Below are 24,564 nucleotides of genomic sequence, written 5' to 3' on the forward strand. Positions count from 1 at the left end.
CTACTTTTTTCTGTGAAAATATATACTTAAGAAAGTTGCTTTTGTAAAATATTTCTATGATATTTATATTTCTTGCACCATTTTTGAGAAAAGCACTATATATGACTCGGCTGGAAGGCTACTTGCTGGCTTCGGATTCAATTAAACGGACTCCCAAGGTCGTCCGTTTAAAACGAATCCTCAGCCTGTAAGTAGCTACTTCCGAGCCTCGACAATAATGTACTATTACATATCTGATGTTGTCAGTATTTGGACTCGCTTGAGCAACAGCACATTGCGGGAGGGCGCGGCAGGCGAAGCGCAGCGTCGGCGCGGCGGTGACCTCACCTTCTTCATCGCCAGGGAGCTGCTCATGACTGAACGCACCTACAAGCGGGACCTGGAGCTCGTTACTGTGGTATGTCTTTGTGCATGTCACGCCTCTAACAGATGTGCCGAGTATGCAAGTAGGGCACGTACTTAGCACGTACACAGCCGAACTATATAACATACATGAAACATTCGGTGACTTGATTGTTAGTTTCATGATTCTTTCAACTTAGAATATAAGAGGGGAGGTTCAAAAGTTCGCGGAATGGTAGGGTTATAGGGGTGGAGAAGCGCATAATTTCTTGTATAGTACTATTTGTAGTAGAGTATATGTACATATTAACAGCCTAACGAGCTCATTACTTTACAAAATGTCGTCATTTTCATTTTTGCTGTCGAAATGAGCCTAAATCGAGGCCTTAACTTCATCATCGGTGTAAAATTCTGTTCCCAAAAACTTCCTCTTCGAATTTGGGAATAAATAATAATCACTCGGGGCCAGGTCCAGACTACGGGAGAGAATCCAAAATTTTGAAATCACATTTATTCAGGGCAGGCATCGCAATACGACTCTTGTGAACCGAAGCATTTTCTTGCAGCAACAGCACACCCTTGGTCAATTTTCCTCGCCTTTTTTCTTTAAATGATTACCGCATTTGCTCCAATAATCTTGCTTAGTACTCACTGGAGATAGTATTGAACGAAATACACGAAATCGAGCTGTAGAAATTCTGAGTAAAATCAACTTAAAAAAGGCGAAATGAAAAAAGTTGTGTGTACAACTTTAAATAAAATTGCTCTAATCTGTGCTGTTGTCAGGCATGGTCGGCGCGCGTATCACAGCTGGGCGGAGGCGGTGGCGGCGGCGGCGGCGACGGCGACGGTGCGGTCGCGGCGGGCGACGTGGTGGCGGCACTGGCGCGGCCGTGCCTGGCGCTCGAGCCCCTGGCGCTAGCGCAGGGCGGGCTGCTGGCGCGCCTCGAGCGGGCTCTTGCCGCGCGCGCGGCTGACGCTGCGAACCCAACAGGTACTCTTGATGCATACAAGTTAACCGACACCCTATAAAAGCTGATACTTAAATTACATTCAGTCAGTCAGTACGAGTACATACGTCAATCAAATGTAAACGAGAAGTTTAAACAAAATATTCGCATCAAATTATTCTCCGTTTTGCTTCGTGCTTTGTCAGTGGCATTTTTACGAATCGCAGGGTCCGCTCGTGGTATCCTAATCCCCAGAAATGACGCACGCTACTTTTTACAAATGCGAATTCTGACCTTCTAAATTAAAACTTGGCTTCACCATGTTTTCCATTACCTTCTGACGGGCGATTGGTAAATATCAAATGATATTTCATACATATCAGCATTCTCAGCACTACTGTATAGCGGTGAAACGTAGACGACATACAGGAGGCAGGAACGTAGACTTAATTCTTTTCACATGCGCTGCCTGCGAGTCATCATCGGAGTCACCTGGGAGGACTAAATGACTAATGAGGAAGTCCTGCGTATCACTTACACCGTCAGTATCACCGCCACTCTGAAACAAAGAAGACTTCAGTGGCTGGGACATGTACAAAGACAAGATGCCGACAGACTGCCCCGTAGTGTAATGCTCGGGCAAATAGTTGGTGCAAAAAGACCTACTGGGCGTCCAATGCTCAGGTTTAAGGACTCATGCAAGCGTGACATGAAGGACTTTGGAATTGAGCCAAAAAACTGGGAACTCCTGGCACTGGGCAGACTGGAATGGCGTCACTCACTACGCAAAGGTAGAACAAATGACGATGATCAGTGGTTTGAGAAACTTAAGGAGCGTCGTCAAAAGAGACAACAACCGGCACCTCCAGCTAACGCCAAATTTACTTGAGACCGTTGTGGGAAGCAATGCAGAGCCCGCATCGGTTTGTTCAGTCACAAGAAGAGATGCGACTCTCGGAATACACAGCAGCTATAATAAACATCCGAAGAAGATGTAAAGGCCAATGATGATGATGATCATCATGTCTAGTAGGCGTTGAGAGAGTTAATATTTTTAATTGCATAGAATCTAAAACAGAACGACTGGGATTTTTTTGTAGACGACTAATTACCATTTTTTCTCGTATTCAACAGATGCTGAAGAACCGGAGTACAGAAAAATAGCTGAACTGCTGTGCGACTATTTAACTAATACTTATGACGTAAGTTTATTGATCAAAATTATATATAGACAAACACGATAAATATTAATTATATATCATTAATATACAAGGTGCTTTTGTAATCTTTCTATCTATCTTATAGATCCCATTTGCGAAAAATACAGGCAGATTTTTTTTTGTTTTTTCGTAAAAGCATCTTTCATGAAGTCTGGTCATCCTGTTACGTCAGATGTAAACAAACCTGATACATACATACATTTCATAAACGAAATTAACATTTTAATTTAAACCCAACAAACTACTTGGCTTACCGTTAGTCGCTGCTACACGTGTCCTTGAGGTGTTCCATTTTGGTCTTCATTAGCAGTTCCACTTCATTACATGCCACTTTTTCTAATGTATATTGCTTAATGTGTTAAAAAAAATACGGAAATCACTATATGTATGCCTATAAGGAGCTCCTTCGATTTTGACAATGATGAGGCCAATCTGTAAGTAGGTAATATATACTTTCAAAGGAAAAATATAGTTTTCTAATCGGTTGAGAAATGACAGATTGTGAGGTAACAAACATAAAAAAATGAAACATATAGCCAAATTAGGATTGTTCATTTTTTTGTAAATGTTCTATTTCGAAAACCATTTCGAGATATGAGGTTTTCAAACAGTTTCCGACATTTGCTGCGATATAATAATTGAGGATTGAAGATATTTCAACAAATATCCTTATGACCTTAGTTTGACCTTTCTCGTTGGCTGAATGTAAAGTCATCGCATAATAAAAGTTATCGGACCATAGTAAATCAATCCGTCACTCACGTAATTGTCAAAGTTATCATTGTCATAATGAAAATTTTCAGTTAAACCGCTGCGCTGGTTTGTTATGATTTGATTTATAATTGATACCTAAACAGTAGTTTTCGTTGCTTAATATATCAAAGACCTTGTTCCTACGTGTGGGAATGATTCACAAAAATAATTGTTCGAATCCGCGAAGACCTACGACGTGAAACATGGTGCCGTGAATTGAACTTGGAATACCTACCTACTTACACACAGTATTGCTGTGAGGATCACGTCGATGTAAGTATAAAATGAATATAATTTTACTACAATTATTTAAAAGCTCACTTTGTAGGTAGGGTCGCGGGGACCTATGTGTTTTCTGTGGTAATGTAGCCAGAGTATATAAAGGCAAACCGTTAAACAGAGATGGTGCCTACTAGAAAGAAACACTATACAAGAATACATAGTCATACTCAACATTCAGCCTGAAACTGCTTTAAAAAGATATAATTTCTAATTTCCAGGTACATGTTGCAGTTCAAGCTGCTGATATCATGGTGGACAAGACTTAAGTTAATAGTTGTGAATAATAAAACATGTTTTTGTTTACCTACTTTTTTATTAATTTAGGAAATATATGTATATATGTTTCCCAAAAAAAAGTAACTATACATATATGTATGTTCATCATGTTCTGCACGAGCAGCTGACAATGATGGCTTCTTGTTGACGAACCAGAAGAGAAGTGTATGGTTTGTTATTTACTCTGTTCCCAGGCATTATTTACTGTCGTAAAGTATTATGACGATTAATATGACGTTCGTTTCGATACAAAATGCTCAACTTTGTTCAGGGCCCAAGTGCCTTAACAAAATCAATCTCCTTCGTACATTACGTATCCCACAGCCGTATCTAAATAGGAATCACATGATGACCTGAAATTATAGGATATAATTAGCAAAATTGGCATGTACCTAATATAGTACAATATCCAAACAATGGTGACAAGCCGGTAGAACCCACTGGGTGCTACCTTAGCAATGGACGCTTATAACGATTTTATGAATCCAATCATCTTACGAATCGAATCAGTTAAAAAATATATGATGTAACTTACATTTGTATTTTTGCTCCCCTGATTTCAGCCAAGTTATGGTTGGAGTTGGATGCTATATGGATACATACTCCAATAAAACTAAGTTATATTATATAACTTAGGCAGATTTCTGGAATCAGCTTTCACAAATTTATAGCGTAGGTATTTTGAAATTATTGATTTAGGGATTCAAAATAAACGAGTTTTCCAGACGATATTATTTATAGAAACGCGTGACACTGACATTGTAGACAGGTGACATTACAATCAATTGACAATTACAACTATTTTTTTAATGTTTGTTATTGCTTGTGCTTTATCAAATCAGCCACTACATGTAATTTACGAGAAGTCGTATCTCATATTTTCAATAAATTATAAATATTCAACCGAGCCGTGAATTAATAAATCATTCAAATTGGTATCTTAAATTAACCTATATTTTCAGAAAATAAAATAAAAATGGGGGTCTAAAAAAAAATGAACAATCCTAATTACCTCCTCCTTTTCAGTGTTCATTTTGTATGTCCATTGGAGATGTATACTGCTTCACGGCATAAATTAGATCGTTAAAATGCGAAAGCCAACGTCATTGTGTATAATTTAATGGAATATTTGACAGGCGTACGCGATGTACACAGAGCGCAGCGGCGCGCTGGTGGGCATGGTGGAGAGCGTGCGGAGGCGCTGCGCGGGCACGGCGCGCGCGTGCGCTGCCTTCGAGACCTCCTCGCCACTGCCACTCGCCTGCCTGCTGCTGCGCCCGCTGCACAGGCTGCTGTACTACGCCACCATCGCCAATGGTACCCTACATGCACATTCAACACCTAACACAGAGTGAGCGTTCTGCAAGTGACTGCTGGCGTCACACTTTACAGACGGTCAAATCTGAACTTCCCAAACCTTTGAAATTACTTCCATCACATATTTAAATAAAATACAATCACATTGGTACAACACTATAGATAATATTTCTTTGCTATTTTTTGTTATTATCGCGACTAACAATTCTTTTAAGCACAAGCAAGCGGTAGAAATCACACAGGAATTAAAGCTTTCTCCTTAAGCTTGAGGGGCTTATCGGTTGTAAGTCTGGGATCGTCGACGATTATAGGGTAAATGAAAAATACGAAATTTCGTCGATTCGGACCGTGCTTCGCGCATGTGTGCCACGCGACTTCACGCATTGTGTTGATCGACCGAATCATACTGTCACGCAATATTTCAAATTTATGTTTAGCTTAAAATCTATTAATAATTGCTCTTGAGGGGCTATTCATAAATTACGTCATTTCTAATTAGAGGGGGGGCGGGATCGGATCGGATGATGGTAGTATGACGTAGGAGGAAACGGGGTCATTCGAAGCATGATTTTTGGATGATTTTAGGGGGGGGGGGGTCAAAAGTCGTCAAAATCGATGACGTAATTTATGGACAGCCCCTGAGTGTACATATTACTCTAAGTTTATTTTTATTATTTCCTCGCAGAAGGAATTTGCTTCTGCGAGGCATTGCTGTCGCAATTGCTGGCGAAATTTAAAACACTTGTTGTACATATATTTATAATTGGTGCAGAAATAACGGAGGTGGGGTGCTGGGGAACCGGCGGGAACGGGAGCGGGCTTGAACGCGCGCGCGCGGCGCAGGAGGTGGCGTCGCGGCTGGCGCGCGCGGCCGAGCGGCAGCTGCGCCACGTCGAGAACCACGCGGCGCTCTGCCAGCTGCAGCGGGACATCGTCGGTTAGTCGACCACTACTCTTGTATTATTCCCTAATATTACCTAGTTGGTGACAGCTCGATTATTTTACTAACTTGTCACCACAGGCAACAACTAATAAGAAAAAATGCCAGTAGATACAGTCAAAGTGAATTGGGTTGAATTTTTGATGTGGGGCTCGAGCTTCATAAATCTTAAAATGCCTATGTCATCTATTTTTAGATTTAGTTTTTAAGTTTTGTAGGTTAGTTATTCAATTATGTTTTTTTTTCTAGTTATGTATATTAAGTTTGTATGCACTAATAAAGGATTGCTTCTTAAAAAAAAAGAATAAGATATATTTATTTTTAAAGTTGTTTAAGTTAAGTTGGCCGTTACGTCAAAATGCCTCTTACATGTTATTTCTAACAAACACGATTGGCCAGATTAGAGTCATATGTAAAATGGTATTTATTTATGATGAATAAAGGTTAAATAATATTGTGCAAATATTGATATAAGACACATTCGTCAGATTCCTTTTTCGTCAGGATGAATTTTAGCCTATTTTTTGTCTGACGAAAACGGACTTTTGGGTCAAATTCCGCTTTCGTCAGGATAAATTATATCTGTTTTTTTTTTCTGACTAAAGCGGAATCTAATATTTAACCGGCAATACATTGTGTAGCTTTATTTACGGAAATGTGATTTTTTTTAGACTAGCTGACCCGGTGAACTTTCGTATCACCTATCTATAGTATGTCTCCTTTTGGCACGTCACGGATTAGCCTGGCCCCACACGCTCGGAATTTTCCGTACGGAATGACATGTGCAAGCACCATGCATTTGTAGAGCGACGTCCCGTTCCCACCTGTCATTCCGTGCGGCAAATATATAAGTGGGGTCCCATACAACAAACGTGATTTATTGCCACTTTTTCCGTAATGGTACGGAACCCTTCTTGCGCGAGTGCGACTCGCACTTGGCCGGTTTTTTTTAAATCCTGTTGGAACCTCAGACAGTGGGGAGACACTCCTGACTTCGGGCAAACTCGGCTCAGCATTGTTCCGAGCAATTATTAGGGTTGGCACCACTTGATGTCCTTTTGCATGCATGACCAAAGATAAAGACTTGAATTTTGACAACCCTAAATAGCCGAAAGGGATAGTGCTATACATTAGAAAGGGATAGCGTGATTCGTCCCTGAATCGCTGTTAAACTGTCACTGGTGGAAGTATCACAGGATAATTCCAAATCTTTCACACCAAAGTTAAGTTTTTTCTGTCCAAAGAGGAATTCCGTTTTCGTCCGAAAAAAAATAGGCTAAAATTCATCCTGACGAAAAAGGAATCTGACGAATGTGTCTTATATCCAAATATTTTGTGTAGGTTACGACAAACTTTTAGTTGCCGAGCGCGAGTTCATTCGCATGGGATGTGTCTACAAGCACTCTTCGAAGGGTTTGCAGCAGCGGATGCTATTCTTGGTGAGTCAATGTACCTACCGTTTAGTTTCACTATTTATTTATGTTAGGAGAACCAACAGCTTTAAAACTTACAATAGACAACAAAATTAAAACAGGAAGCCAATTATTACAGGAACTCACAGGTAGTTACAAAGTATTAAATTTTAAACTAATGCTAGCACCTACGCACACACACATGCGTACAAAAAGAGAGAGAAAAAAAAGAAGCATAATTGAAAATGGCAATAGAAGCCTTACAATAGATCCTAAGTTTTAACACTTATAGCTAAGTTTAACACTTATAGCGCCTAGAATAACAGACGTCTCAGAATTCAAAAGATGAAAACAAAATAAAATAATATTTATCAGATTGTAATGTAGTTAATGAATACGTTATGTAATGTCTGTATATCAATACACTAAGTTCATAAATTCAATGCATTTGCTCGCCTAGTGAAGAAAAACAGAAAGTGTAGGTACATGAGTAAAATACATTAGTAGAAAGGTCGCTCACACAAAACACCGCTTAACCAAACTATGCCTCACACTGGGAACTTTACAATTGAATATATCGATGTCAACTTCCTTCGATGATAATCAACCAATGTAATGTGATGTATTGATAATAGTCCAATTGATGAAGTAATGAAATATCCTATACAAACTTTAGAGTGTAATTTATTTTTCTCAAAAATGGACGGCAAAGTCGACTTTGCCGTTTAAAAAATAGGTCGCGAAGCGCGTAGTTTATGGTCAGTCAAAAATTAAAAAGGTAATAACATTGCAGTCTCGATTTTGGGACTGCAATGTTGCATACAAATTCCATTATTTGTCGAGTTCCAAACTTTTTAAAAGTTGAAATGGCCATATCAAATGAAGGCACAGGCCCATTAAACAGCCAAACAGATGATTAGTACCGCGACTATTTAGCTGTCACAAATAGGTTGGCGTATTTTCGGCAGAAAAATACACTTCTATTATTTTATTAACACTTTCGCAACCAGGCAAAATTTCAAACAATACCCCAGAAACCGACAGTACTCGCTAGTCGGGCAACGACGTGCAACTCAATGCCGCACGCCGCGAACCCGCTAGTCGGGCAAGCGGCGGACGCTCAGGGCTGTGCCAAGTAACTTTCGTATAAGTACGTGGATAAAATTAAATCTGCTGTCTCATCTGTTTAGGCTCCCCGTTTTATCAGTTATCAGGTTATCACAATGCATTCAGTGGGGCAGTAGGAAATGAATAAAATCACACGAAGTCAAATCATCAACAGGCAAAACCACAAAGTCCAGTAAGAAAGCAGAAATCACAGTTGTCCAAAAAACAAGCCGAGTCGTCAAAATGAAAATTAACACAACACAACAACGTCCGAAGCACATCACAAACCATTACGGAATGGCTCCGATTGCAATTTTACACCGAGACCGGGTTGAAAAAAAAACCCGGGTCGCAAACTTCAAATAGATAAGGGATGGTAAACAACATCTCCATGGGTTAAGTGTATGATCACAGTAACTACATTCTTTTGTCAAAGAAGTTGCGACTTTATTGTATGTGTACGAACGTACTAATTATCGTAACTATTCAAAGCTACTTGTTACGTTTTGCTTCCACGCAGTTGCAGTGCAGTGGTGTTTTATGATGACTGACCTATTGTCTTTTTCTGAGAACTGCCGCTTAGAAGTTAGAATGTTGTTAGGTACTTAGTTGAATTTCTTGGTTTATTTTTCTCCGAATTTTGTTTCACAAAAATCATCCTATGGGTACTCATGAAATAGATGTATATATACCTACCTATACTTACTAAATATTCGTAAACACAAATTAGGTTGTACGATTTACGAAAATTCTAACTCCTATTGATACATACCCGTGTATGCAATTTCACGTAACCAACTAATAAGAATTTTTATTTTGTAATCGCATTAGGTAAAGTAAATAAAAATACAAAGTGAAGTAATAAAATATAATAATCAACTGTACCAACTTTTCGACCACATAAATAATCAGGAGACTTACAGTTTTTTCTGTTAGTGGCAGTGGCAGCCCTGAGGTAGTGAAGATGCAATGCTTGCCCGCCTGTCGGGCACTTCGGCGTCGCGTGTAGGTTTATAGCTCTTGCCCGACTAGCGGGTATGCCGGCATCTGAGTAAAGTTTACGAGTGCCCGAGAGTCGGGTACGCGGTGTCGAATGTGTTAAAAAAATAAAAAGGCGGCAAAGCTAATTTTTTCAATTGTTTCTACTTTTTTCTGTGAAAATATATAGGTAAGAACGTTGCTTTTGTAAAATATTTCTATGATATTTATATTTCTTGCACCATTTTTGAGAAAAGCACTATATATGACTCGGCTGGAAGGCTACTTGCTGGCTTCGGATTCAATTAAACGGACTCCCAAGGTCGTCCGTTTAAAACGAATCCTCAGCCTGCAAGTAGCTGCTTCCGAGCCTCGACAATAATGTACTATTGTCGTAATTGTTATTGCATGTATTAAAATAAAATTCAATAATATAATTATTTTCTGTCTCGCATATGTGCAAGACTGAAAATTATTATTGTTAGGTAATATAACATTTGCGCATCGTTTCAGTACGATAGAATACTGGACAATATTCTACAAGAACATCCTGTAACTATAATTAAGTATTCTTGCAAATAAATGATATTGATTGATGGATTCGATAGCTCATTTAGCCTTCGACTCGCGCGAACTAGGAAGCTATTCTGTCTATACTTGAATGATGCAGTTTTAACAGATAATGGGGGATAGTACCTTTTAGAACGATAGGGAGTATTGAAAGAAAGTTTACCAAGTAGCTCGGAACAGTCAGTTACACCGCTGGTGATGTTCAGGAGAAAGGTAATGTCCGATATATCACGTCTTTTTTGCAACGTGACTAGATGGTGTTTCTTACAAATACTTAAATAATTGGATGAACTATAGGGATATTTCAGTTTATAGCATAAATATTTTATAAATTTCTTCTGGACGCGTTCGATTCGGTCAACGTAAGTACTATAGCAAGGGTTCCAGACCTGTGACGCGTTCTCCAGTTTACTCCTCACATATGCGCAATAAAGCACTTTAAGGGTTTTAGCCTGGGTGAAGTATATAGAATTTCGCATTATAAAACCTAGCGCTTTTAGTGCTCCACTAATAATACTATCAATGTGCTTGTCAAATATAAGTTTAGAATCGTGAATAACACCCAAGTCCTTCATATAAGTTATTTTCTCAAGCGGGTGGCCCTTTAATGTATATGATGTGGAGGTTACATTGCGCTGACGGGAAAATGTAATTGAAAAGCACTTGGAGGGATTAAGCTCTAACCTATTTAATTCACAGTATTCATCAAGACGTTCAAGATCGGATTGCAATAACATTGAGTCATGGTTGGATTTTATCTTGTTAATGATTTTCATGTCGTCTGCAAAGCAAAGAAGTTTAGAGTGCAGCAAACACTTGCCTATATCATTAACAAAAATGTTGAATAATAAAGGACCGAGCAAGGACCCCTGAGGGACGCCGCTTGGGACTGACACCCATCCAGATATATAGTTGTTGACCACGACGGCCTGAGACCTATTATTAATATAAGAGGAGAACCACCTCAGTAAATTATATAGTAATTATTACTACTATTACTATTACTACTATTATTATAGTAATTTTCAAACTAGATGGGTACGGTGATATTTGTTCTTTTTATTTCATTCCACGCCATATAAGTTTCAGGCCAATCCTTTATAATAGGGTATTTGACATTTTTTTATGAATGGTATCAATCGATCAGGTTTGTTTTGAGGATCAAATGTCTGTATGTATGGGACCCAATGTCTTAAAGCAATACAAAAGTCACAAATGATCGTCAAAGTCTGGCATCCGCAATTTACTGACTAAACGCTTCTAACAAAATAGCAATACATCGTGACGTCACCGTGTAACGTTAGAGCCCGTTTCGAGGTATGGAAAACAAGGAAATTGCGAGTTTGTCGGTGAAATAGTGCGTTTATGTATATTGTTGGGATACAATTTTTTTTAATAAAATGTATGGCATCGAATGGTACCATTATTTTTTTCCTATTCAGAAGTTGAAATATATGTATATATTTTTTTAACTTTGAGGTCTTGTATTTGTTTATTATTCCTATATATTATTTAAGTTTCCAATTTATTGTGATAAATTGCTCATTTTCTATCTATTTAACTAGATTTAGTTATACAATTCAACATGTGTCAACAACCCTATTGATTCGGTTAAGTTATGTTCTAATGTATGATGGGGAAGACAAACAAATTATAGCCAGCATTCAATGAATGTAGTATGATACCTTTGAGTATGGTGCTTTACGCACACTAGCGCCCCATGTAGATAGTAGTTTATTTATAGATTACGCCAGGAGAAAGAGGGTTTCTTCAGGGTGCGGGGCCTGCCTTGGCCCCACACAAACCCTTAATTTGGAATAGTGCTCTGGTAGAGAGCTGGCGATAAACTGAAGTCAAGATGACTGTTGTACTGCTTTTATAGCTGATTTTAGGAACATCTTATAGTGTAGTAAATAAAGGTAGTGGACCCCGCAGTAATTCCTCAGCCAAAAAAAACTTTACAGTATGATAAAGTATCAATAAATAAAAAGTATTGTATAAATTTCCAAAGAATACTAATAATAGAATTAAAGTAAATACCTAAAGTCTTAAATCGTTAATAATCTTTTTACGGAAAAATGCTCCGTTCAAACTTTCTTCACCGGACATATTCATGTAACGTATTGCAACAATATTACGAAATATCAAAAAAAATATCCCAGCAGAAATACCAATATTAATAAAATATAATTTTTTGGCGTGTCTTGGACCGGAAAATTGCTCTGTCTAATTTTTTCACTGGAATGCCATTTTATTGCAGTTTTATACCTATAAAATGAAAATCTACAAAAATTACCATGTAACTATACTATTTTCAGAAATTGCCTTTTTACTTGCTGTGCAAAATTTCTCTATCCATTTTATTTATTGAATTAAGTTCACAGTTGTCTTTCTATTCAACTATAAAAACATCCAAAAAATAACGAGCGTATTAAAAACAAAACATATCGGGAGCAGTGTGTAGGGGAGTGGGGTGTACAAGGGATGATATTTCTTTTGGATATTTTGGATTTAAGTGTATACGTGACTACTTAGTACATATTTATAAAGAAATCAGGCTGAGAAATTTTCCACTCTCAGTTTATAATAGTTCTAAAATACATAAATTTGGGTATGCATTTTTTTTGGATTTTCTTACCCACTACGCCAAATTATATTCTAAGATCATATAAGAAGAAAAAAATGACAGCAATTTTCCTATGAAAATGAGCGACAAAAAAAGGAATTATCATAAAAAAAATATTCTCATATTTGACAAAAGTTTTAGATTTTTTTCTAGTATTACATACTGATACAAATTACTTATTTGGTAAAATAATTTTGGACGGAGGAATTACTCAGTTCAATATATAAACAGATTTGTATTTTTACGTATAAATACCTAACTTAGGAGTGTTTTTTTTTGGATATTTATATGTTAGTTTCGGCTCATGCTATACAATAACCAAGCAAAATTTCATCGACTGAGAAATTAATGCATGGGTCTCCATACAACATCTTGCGTCATTTACTACACTATTAGGAACTAGAATAGGGAATATTACTGCAATGTTCTGCCGCCAGAGTGCAGCACTCAACATAGAGTAAAAGCATAGAGTAACTTATACATACTAGGCCTTAAACAGTTTTTTGACAAGTTTTCACTATGACATTGATGCATCAAGGCGGTTTGTTTACAGGTGGCCTACCGCGAAACCCGAAAATCGAAATTTCGTTATCTGCCTCTCTATCGATCGAATAAGCAAGAGTGATAGAGAGGCAGAAACCGAATTTTCGATTTTCGTGTTTTAGCGGTAGGGCCTGTGGTATGCGAGTGACGCCCTCTAAGCAGAGTTTTGCGTAATATTCCCTATTACGGAATTTCTAATTTAAAATTAGTTGTGTACCAGTTATGATTTTTAACAAAATTTTGAATAACCTTTGCCAAAAGTATACATACTAGCCTTTTTAGTCGTGAAATTCGAAAAGTTGAAGAGTGATTGACGGGTCACGTCAATCATCTAGTAAAAATGTAAACAATATGGAAAACCAGAAGATTAGGGCGTTACGCTGTTAATAATACGCTAAAACTATATAAAATCATAGGAAAAACATAAAGGTACGTATTGAAGTGGCATAGGGCCGCATTGCATGTTGTCTTACATGCAATGCACAGAAATTGTCTTACAAAGTGAGCCAGCCAGAGGTCCTAGTTTTCCCATGCAACAGGAGGGTTTATGAGGGCTTTAAGCGCCTCCGTAACGTTATTGCGTGAATTTCTGATGCAGATCGAGAGGAATTGTAATTTGATCAGAGCCAAAGCAAGTTAGAATGCTCGGATTTGGATAGCCAATTGTTTGTTAATAAACCGAGGAAGGGAAGGAGGTAAAACCAAGGTAAATGCTACAATATCACAGGAGAGGCAGTACAGTGATCCTCACACTAGGCTGAGCCTGTGACGTGGGGATCTTAGCGAAATACAGAGTACCGACATGTTGCGGCTATTATTTTACCAGAATATATTATAATAATTATTAAAGCTACTACATTAAAACTAAGAATTCTAACTATGTACAAAGATTTAATTCATTGAATGCTGGCTATAATTAGTTATTCAATAAACACAATTTGACCGAATCAAATAGTTACTTACGATACAAGTGCGATATTCATTCGACATTCAATATACAATAATGTATTGAAACTATAGCAACAAATAGGCAACAAAAATTATATTGATAGTATTGTTACAAGAATAGGTGCTTATGTACATATTGGGATATTTGTCGTATTTCTATAATTCGCTTTTGAATAGTTGGCATAAGGTTGTTGAATTACGTTAACCGAGCTTGTCGTAACATCAGATGAGCGACGTAGCGGTGCTGGCGTCCAAGTCCGGCAGTACGGCGTTCCGCGCGCACGCGGCGCTGCCGCTGCGCACGTTGCGGCTTGCGCGCGCGCCGCTGCCGCACTCCTTCACGCTGTGCGCGCCCGACGCGCCCGGCGCGGTCGGGGCCAACGCCGACGTCGACCAGCGACCACAGTCAGGTATTATAGTTCGTAGCTTTGTAACAGAGCCCGGCGGCTAATCCTATTGTCTATTGTTAAGTAAAACCGCACGTGCTACTTACCTGCAAAAAAGGGTCATACTTATTCTATTTGGCATCTGAGCGCGGGCTTGTCCAACGCTCAAAAAACCAGTGTACGCTCTCCGATAACGCGCCTTTGTTACGCATCTCGATTACACATTTTAGACTGGATCTGTAGTGTTCGACTCGCCGGCACTCAGTAACCGAAGTACGCAGGTTTTTATGCAGGTGGTTGTGGCACGTGGCACGAGCGGTTTTACTTAACAATAGACAATAGGATTAGCTCGGGCTCTATTAGAAACCTACGAACTATACACACAGGCTCCCCGGAAATATCGAAAGCCTGCTTCAACCAACGTGAACGCGGAGAATGTGGAATGACTTGCCTCCTGAGGTATTTCCTTTGCGCTACGATATGGGATTCTTCAAGAAGCGGGTATTTAGGGTTCTCAAGGGTCGGCAACGTTTAAGTGGCTCCTGTGATGTTGCTTATGTCCATGGGCGACGATGACCGCTTCCCATCAGGCGGCTCGTCTGCTCGTTTCGTATTACATAAAAAAATACCCTCATCGCAATGTCGTTATGTCAGATTTGATACGAAACCGTAAGTGCAGAGCGGCGATCAGACCGTTTGGTGTCTTCTTCGACCTAGCGTTTTCCCGGCCTGGCGCCAGGGTCCGCTTGGTTTGGTGTGTATTAAAATTATTATTTCAAAGCTAGTTTATGAATTATGATGATTAATCTATTTGAAATTGTACTTTAACACAAAAAAAAGTAAAAAATATATATAATACATGGCCCTTAATAGTAGGTATTGCTTAATAATAAAAACCATATGTAATTACAATCAAAAGGTAATATTAATAGATTATTCTTTATTATAAAACATATTGAATACAATATCCTAACTTATTTCAACTCCCTTACTTTGTATTTTTTTTAAACTAGAGTCATCGGCTTCACGTAGGACTTAATATTATATCTTGTAATGCAAAGCGTAATGAATGTGTTTTATTCCAGATGAGAGCATAAACTTAATGCTAAGTACTAGCAACGAGGTCGAGGTCGAGGGCTGGTACGCGGCGCTCGAGTCCGCGATAGAGCATGCGCAGGAACTCGTCGGTCACGTCGATACCCAGCTCACGCCCTATGAACAAGACGCGGGTATATTATTTATTATTTTGTTGTTGATTAATTCTAAAATAATCCTTGTTTTAAAAACAAACATAATGTGACTTTAAAATCTTAATTTATCTAAAAATTCACTATTTATGCCGTGGCTGTGGAATTTTTCCGTTGACAAACGATGTTTCGGGCGCTACAAGGTGACGGTACAATGAATGTTGGGCAGGTGCGGAGAGCGGCGGCGGGGGCGGCGCGCTGGCGCACGTGTGCTGGCACCGCGTCACGTCTCTCACGCGCGACCATCTGCACACCGCCATGAGGGTAACTGGACTACATACACGCTGGAACTAATAACGCCTCCTAAAGAGAAAGTCACGCCTCCACGGCTCTTTATTTCTTCCACCGTGTTAAGACGGCAATTCATATGCCAAAAGTTAGATTATTATTTAATTCTTAATGACTACCAAAACAGTGTGCTATATAAAAAAGTGCATTTTACTCATAATCCCTATAAGTGACGGAAGATCTCTTAACGTAGCATGTCAGTATGAAAAATCAGAAATGTTATAACAAAGCTATAACACTTCAAATACTTCAATGTATGTAGAGTTAGATCAAGAAAAGTCTGCAGCGATTTTGATTAGCCCACGCAGTGCAAGTGTTATGTATACGTCATAATGTCATAGAAGTTTGACGTTTAAAATAGCACTTGCACTGCGTGGACTATCAAAATCGCTGCAGACTTTTCTCGGTCTAACTCTATTCACTATTTACCTAGTTTTGTTTTAATAGAGATGTTCAATGTAAGCTAATATAAGTTATTTCACTGTATGCACGTAATAAAGCAGAAAAAATATTTAAAAAACATAAACCGCTAGACTTATATCGACCGGGATATGAACCGTGATTACCTTTTATATTGTGTTCGAGCCCCCGATATTTCGACGACGATGCATCTAGTTCACTGGTAACTAATGTTATGATAGCGGGTGTCAAAGTTGTGTAGACCGCGCTCGGTCTACCCTCATTCGTGCACGTCGGCTGCGTTCGCTTTCAACGTTACCACCGGACGCGTTCACACTCGTTGGTCTGTCCAAGCACACTACACTCGCAGTGTCACTACGCGTATTTATTCGATTCGGATATCACAGGTTTTTTACACAAACAAATCACAGGATTCCACACATTTGACAGTTTGACAGTCTAGTGAAACTAACCGTGAATCATTCAAAACTGTTAACATAAACCGCGATCACTTTTGGTCATTATTTATATTTAATCAGTCGGAAAACCTACAGTAGAGTATTAGTTATTCGATATTACAGGCTAGTGACTGCTTTGTATTTCATTTACTCTTTATTGAGTTATTTTGACAGTTGGTAATATGAAGGAATTACTCCAATTAGGAGTTGTTGTCCCCATCATTATAATATGAAATGTTATGTACGATGTTTAGAGTCAAATGTCCGGGTACCTGTTGCGCAAGTTCAAGAACTCGCACGGCTGGCAGAAGCTGTGGGTGGTGTTCGCCGCGTTCACTCTGTTCTTCTACAAGAGCTGGCACGACGAAGCTCCACTGGCCTCCTTGCCGCTGCTCGGGTACGTTGCTCACACTACTAATAACGCATCTTATTGTATCAGCCCAATGCTATACTGACATTACTAAGCAAACGTTCAGTTTCAATAAGACACATTCGCGATAGTTTTTTTTGAAGGAAGAAGTGGTTCACGGTAAGAATAACGCGAGCCATTTCATATGTTGTCGGTTTTTTTCATGATGCAAATTGTGATTTTTTTTAATACGCATTGAAAGTAGTGACTCGCGTTACTTGGGTACGATGACAGCTGTCATTTTACTAGCATTTTAAGATTATACATTCTATGGATATGATCATATGACGTACAGCTGTCACCGTCCCCAAGCTTTATAAAAAATATAACAAATGTATAGACGCTATAATTTTAAGTATTTTTTTAAAGATAGTGTCTAGATTATTGTCTTTCAAGACCTATTGAGAGTCGTAGTCTTAATATATACCTACCTACATTTCTCTTGTGAATTAAAATGTAAAACTGTAAGTAATTGTGTTTCAGGTACACCGTTGGGGCCCCGTCAGACAAGGACGCCATTTACAAGGATTTTGTTTTCAAGCTACAATTTAAAAATCATGTTTACTTCTTCAGGGCCGATAGTCAGTTTACCTATAACAGGTAAGGTCACCGAGATAGATTTTTTCAGTTATAGCCGGGACTGCACACTTTGAAACATATGAAAAGTCTAACATTCATATGCACATTTCAGATTTTTTGAGATGTGATTACTTTTGTTACGTAAGCAATAGTTTGAAAAAAATCTCATATAGTACATTACGATATTTACGATACAAGTGCGAAAAATAGGAAATTTGAAACGAGTGGTGGTAAGGGTGGTATTCCACCTGTCCAATTTATTTGTCCAATGTCAGTGCGTCTCACTCTCTCACGGGAGTGTTTTAAATCGACACGAGTTGCGAATTACTTATTCGCACATGTATCGTACAACATTTTACAGTACATATGGCCCTTTAAATGTTCGCACTAGTGCGGTAAATTAGCCCGTACTAATATGTGTTGTAAAATATCTTATACTTAATTAATAAATTTAAAATATTATTAAAATAGAGAAATACATTAAAACACAAACTCATACATTCGATTTATTTAGTGTGCTGTTCTAAAACATACATACTCGTATACCTTGAAACCAAACTTTATTCCCAATATTTATCTTTATTAAATGTTAAGGCCGTAACACACTATCGCACCGCACCAAGGTCATTGTGGGACGCACCCATAAGTAAGAGGGTGAAAGCGATATCTCTTTCTCCCTCTTACTTATGGGTGCGTCCCACGATGACCTTGGTGCGGTGCGGTAGTGTGTTACGGCTATTATACTTAACAAATATAACGATTGCTCATGAACATTAAGTTCTATACCTTTTTAAATACATATATAACTAGACGGGCCCGCAGCTCCGCTCGCGTAAATGAAATAAAGAGTTTGTCTTATGTTTAGTTAAATACCGACATTATTATGTATTCAACCCTGCCAGGGTTTATAACTGTGATAAGGATTTCTTATTTGTCAAGTAGGTAGCCGTTATTTGGATAACTTAATTCGAAAATTTCTTATAACAGTTATAACGTACGTAGGTATTTATTTAAAACTTGTTTTAACATAAAATTATTACTTATTGTTGTAAGCCTAGTTGCAAAAACGTTCATTAGATTACTTATTTTCCGCTTTAAGCCACGAATATGGACGACCACCACCCATAAATCGCCTTTTCATACAAACGTAGGTAGTCCCCATTTCCCTTTCTGGATCTTAACATTACTACGGCTAAGGTGACGCAACGATCCAAAGGACTCACCTGGCCTCCGATACCAGATCACGTCATGTTTCTTGCGATCTTGCGATAGCTCTCGCCATCGGGCGTCTCCCATTTTGTTGTCCCAAGTACGCTCGTCTCCCATTCTATAACTTTGTATTTTTGGCTCATCTCGGCAGCCCTTTCCCTGGACGAATGACAATGTTTGCCGAGCCATGAAAATCAATCTGAATAATAATAACTCATAAAGAAATTTAAAACAATAAAATACAAATACGATTATCATACGATAATATTAATTTGATTGATATGTCATAAATGGCATAATTCACTCGTATGGGCTATGGACTAAGGTTGAGGTTGGCAGCACTTTTTATTTTACTTCGTGTAAAAAAACTCAGAAATACCTGTATACCAACATGACAAACATAATTTAGTTTACTTTAACTTACGGATTATTTGGTCTAATCTGTAGCACCGCCAAACGAAAGCAACCGAGAGTTCCCGAGAAATGGTCGAAGTCGTAAAATGAAAATTGTTATGAAAATTTCTTTTCCTTATTGTAAATTAAATACGCATCGAAAGCGATAGTTTTTATGTTCTAGTTTTATTCTCATATTATGTAGATAATAGATTTAAACAGTTTTTTCTTATCATACGTGCGTTGTATTCGAGATACGTGTCAAAAACTTTTTTTAGAAATTTGTAAGGCGCGATCTCTCTTCTTCGCTCGTTTTTTATCCCGTTCTGGTTTTTCAATTTTATATATATGATATTTAAAATATTCTCCAAATAATCTCTAACATAAATTAATCCATTTAATATTTATAACTATTTTGTATGAGATTGTATTTTGTTCCTTACAGTAGGTAAATGCACATGTGGATTATTTCACCTTCATGTGACAAAGACCAAAAGTTGGGGAATCTGTAAGATTGTATACAACATTCAAGTATTGTAGGTAGTAATAATGTTACAATAACTGAATTTGTAATAATATGTGACTTGTTGACAGTTGGAACGATGTTCTGAAGACAGCGATGGTGCAGTCATAAAGAAGCATTGATCCATCTAATACAGAAGTATGACAACGGACGAAACAACACGGTGCCATACAAGAACGACACGACTTATCTACTAAAATTAAAGGGCTATTATTGTTGTTAATTTAGATATCGAAGTTCGATGTCACAAATTAAAATAACTGCCTGTATACCAACAAAATAGGTGCTAGAAAATGTGCTTTTCTAATAACTCTAATTAGCAACTCATAGTGTTACTGTAACGTTCTTAGAAAAGTAAAACTCTCCAAGAAAATCTAGGTCGGTACCTATAGTCTGTATCTTTAGGTATTTAAATAGAAGTAAACAAACAATTTGTACATTTTCGGGTAGTTTTATTGGTTAACGAACCAAATACAAAACCGCCTGGATCAGTGACTGAACGACCTGACTTTAACCTACATTATTTGATCATGTAATGTTTTAACTGGCTTAAGGAGCCATTAGAGGGTAGATTTTGTTTACTTTTAAATACCTAAAGGTACAGAGTATAGGTATACTTAGTATTTACGTATTTTTTGCTTTATTCAAGTATATAAATAATTCAAATATTATGTATTTACAAGCATTATTAGGAATTTTTAAATCGGTTTTTAGTTGAACCTGCCAAAATGTAAGTATGTTTTAAAACAACTTTTTGAAGTCACAATGAGCCATGTTTGTACCGGACATCACAAAGATAGCATTATATTATGTCATGACTGTAATTCAATGAATAAATCAAATAATGTAATTGTAATTCTATTTCACACTGTTTTTTATTTTATCTTGTTTCTTTATTTGACAACTTATGAGGCTAAATTTTGGCGCGTTCAACTTTAATTTTTATAACCTCTAAATACCGATTGTGTTAACAAGGGTTACAAAGGTTACTTGTTTTAAAAGTAAGTATTCGAATTGTTCACGTCAGCGGTATCAGAACTGATAAGATGCATATTTAAATCAAATAACTGGCGCTAGGATTAAGTAAACTAGGAAGTTGGAAGATTCCTGCGAATAAATCCGGAAGCCCTGTAATAACTAGCAAGCCGCGTGGGTTCATTGTCAGGAGTGCGTGGAGTGGCGCTGTGTGTGGGAGCGCATCACATACATATTTATAAGTAGATATGCAACGGATAGTTTTTTGGTCTGCCCATCGGCCGAATATCCGGTATCCGGCCGCCGAATATTCGGCCGGCAGAACTATACCTACATTTCGGTATTTCAGGTGCGCATTGTGCAGGTTTTGATATTTAATCTATTTTTAATTTTAATTTGACCTGTTTCCTAGTGAACATTCTCGCGGACTCATTTCTAGGTTCGAAAAGAGTGCGCGTGCAAGTCAGTGGAATGTTTAAATTGTTTTATAATAATAAACGAGTACGATTATGACCGAGACTTTTTTAATTCCAATTTTGTTTACTCCGAAATTAAGCAATGTTACTATCCGGTATCCGGCCGGATATTAGGTCATTATCAGGTATCCGGCCGGATATTAAAATAGAGGCCCGATAGGCCGGATACCGGATAGTAAACCGAATATCCGGTGCATCTCTATTTATAAGCATTCAAAATAAGTCGGCCTTCCTGGATTTAGTCGCTATTGAATAGCCCCTCAGGGTTGTTCTTGCCATTCCCAAAATAAACGTCGGCTGTGTTTGTAACATTAAAACATTAGGTGGTTAGTATTAGCAGAGGTATTAGCTTGTGTCATGACTTTTTTAATAAATATTTGCGTATCATTTTTCTTAACAATAAATGCGTGGTACGTAACGTCACAAGTATTACTCTATAGAATAAGTGAAATAAATGATCATTAGTAGAACTAGAACTTTTTCTAGCAAAAACGAGAAATTGATTAAATGTAATAGAGTTATACCAAGATAAGTCAGCAACGATTTTGATAGCACACGCAGTGCAAGTGTTATTTGAAACGTCAAACTTCTATGAAATGCTTTACTTATCGATAACAGTTATGCCGATATTTAATTTTCTAGAAGAAGTTCTAGGTCTAATCATTATTATATAAGTAGGCCATATGAGAACTTTCACAAAGTTATGAAAGTAAGAGTTACTTTCTTTTACCAGAGTTATTAACCTTTTCGACGCCATGTCAAACACAAAAGCCGTCACTCGGACGCCACGTCACCGTAGTGTCAAAACTGAAATTGAACTTTATGCATAGGCACGTAGGTCTATGTTGCTCTGTGGTCTGTGACCGATTAATCGGCCTTTGGCGTTGAACCTACGGTGCGGATATATCGGTCATTGGCGTCCAAAAGGTTAATAAAAGAGACCCTGTCGAAAAGAGCAGAAACGAAATAAAAAAAACTAAACAGTAATCTTTTCGGTAACAAAATAAAGATAATGATTTGGATCAGTAAGAAATAAATTAAATTTTGAATTAAATTATTAATTATTTAATCAAATTTGGAATCATGTCCACATTATTGCGAGCAATGACGCAATATTGTCCGATCTCTGTTTATGACAGAGCGGAATAAATGCCTACCAAGTTCAGTGTATGTTGGACTTGGCTTGATATGCGTCGAAACATAACAATCCCTCTTGTTTTCCTGGGATAGAGCACTGATGTAATTAATACGAATCGACACATTATTTACAAAACTAACTTGCTATGTAAATATAATTGTCGCAAATGAAAAGCGAGCAATCATGTAAAATATAGGTACTTTATTTTTATCAAGTTGTAAATATGAAGAATAAGTTAGAAATAAACGATTTAAAATCATACTATATATCATTTCCATATTTCAAATAGTACCTAAGTCAAATATTGAAAACAAGGTCTTTAGATTCTACACAAAATGTTCAATCGTGACTGAATGCCGAAGGTCTATGCCTTCGGGTGGTATATTCCACCTGTCCAATGTGTATTTTGTCTCACATTTTGCTTAATGAGAGAGTGAGAGAAATTGGACAGATTGAATACCAACCTTAGATGCGTATACCTGGCAAGAAATGACAATATGGCGGACGAATGTATGAAATGGCTACTTTCCTACTAGTCAAATCAGCTTCTTTTTTAGAACTGTCAAAACGATTTCCTAATATGGAATTTATATGAAAACGTGTAGTGACGTCACAGTCAACTCACCTACTTTTTATACTTCCATCTGATTTATTAAATAGAAATTGTGTTTAAAAATAACTGCTATCCATGGTATAATAATATACTCCGCCTGGTACTCCATTCCGAGATTCGCGTATGACCTAACTGACACGCGCCTACGTCATCATGCTGTTTACAGGTTCTCAAACTTTGAAATGTGGGAGAATTTTAACCAACGGTGAAAATTATTTTAACGGCATTAATTTTAAGTTATTCATGTAGAAACATAGTAAAATAAAACAAATCTAATGTATTAAATTAAACTTTATTTATCTATACAAGACAAACGTTTAAAAAACTAATTCACAGTTACACATTAATTACCAAGCTTACGACGTGAAAAGTTTGGAAAACACTGCGACTGCTGACACTGAGCGAGAAGGAAATAACAATTAACACGCGTTCGACAAGGATGACGGTCAGGGCATGAAGTTATCTAGATCCGAATTGTCAAATGTGCACAGCGCTATCCTGTGTTGCCAGTAGTATAAACAGAATTACCCGAAAGTCTGAAATTTCTTTCGTGAATCAGAAGATATTGCTAACGAGTAATTAAAAATGACGTGTTATTGTAAAATTTAAGCTAAAATACATATAAATGAAAATTATAAAATTATAACGAAATATTTTAACTTATTAACCATAGGTATAATGTACCCATGTAACATGTTATGTTGAAATAAAGTGGCAATGTTATTGTGACGTAGGCCCATGTCACTCTGGGAATGGAAGACCATGTTTTATTAGACCATGCTGCTATCTATGTTTTTCTAATAATGATCTGGTGCTTTATTTCGTGCACGGTGTGAAATAATTTAGTTTAAGTAGAGGAAAGTACCCAATTATTTCGCTTAAAATTTAGTGTTTTCTTCGCAAGTGTGATGAAAAACATTAAAATTTGTGTGTAATTTCCTACTTTTCGCACTTGTATTACATATTATCTCACACTATTATGTATAGTCATAACTAGCGTCCGGAGTAGCGGCGGCAAATTTCACACAGAGGGAAATAGTCCTTATTTATTACTAACTTTTTAAGATTTAATGAATAAATTATTTATTTACCTGAAGTAGTATAACATTACTCGTAAATTGCAAATAAGTATGTTGGGATAATATCGGATGCGGGAGAAGAACGTAGGAAATTCATTTCCGCCAAAATAGGCTTTATTTCTTAATTT

At 37.5% G+C, this 24,564-nt stretch overlaps 1 protein-coding gene across 1 annotated transcript in view; it reads left to right on the forward strand.

The window, feature by feature from the left end:
• Positions 1-23,004, forward strand: part of LOC134804688 (FERM, ARHGEF and pleckstrin domain-containing protein 1) — a 91,354-nt gene extending 68,350 nt beyond the window's left edge. The window contains exons 18-29 of the mRNA XM_063777807.1: positions 247-397; positions 1,129-1,336; positions 2,427-2,494; positions 4,960-5,140; positions 5,913-6,077; positions 7,422-7,519; positions 14,491-14,674; positions 15,736-15,879; positions 16,067-16,161; positions 17,297-17,439; positions 17,935-18,051; positions 20,227-23,004. Coding sequence (XP_063633877.1) covers positions 247-397; positions 1,129-1,336; positions 2,427-2,494; positions 4,960-5,140; positions 5,913-6,077; positions 7,422-7,519; positions 14,491-14,674; positions 15,736-15,879; positions 16,067-16,161; positions 17,297-17,439; positions 17,935-18,051; positions 20,227-20,266 — 1,594 coding nt within the window. The 3' untranslated portion in view covers positions 20,267-23,004. The remainder of the gene's footprint in view (positions 1-246; positions 398-1,128; positions 1,337-2,426; positions 2,495-4,959; positions 5,141-5,912; positions 6,078-7,421; positions 7,520-14,490; positions 14,675-15,735; positions 15,880-16,066; positions 16,162-17,296; positions 17,440-17,934; positions 18,052-20,226) is intronic.
• Positions 23,005-24,564: the final 1,560 nt, after the last annotated feature.

The sequence above is a fragment of the Cydia splendana genome, chromosome Z (assembly GCF_910591565.1).
Source record: "Cydia splendana chromosome Z, ilCydSple1.2, whole genome shotgun sequence".
In the NCBI taxonomy this organism is placed as follows: domain Eukaryota; kingdom Metazoa; phylum Arthropoda; class Insecta; order Lepidoptera; family Tortricidae; genus Cydia; species Cydia splendana.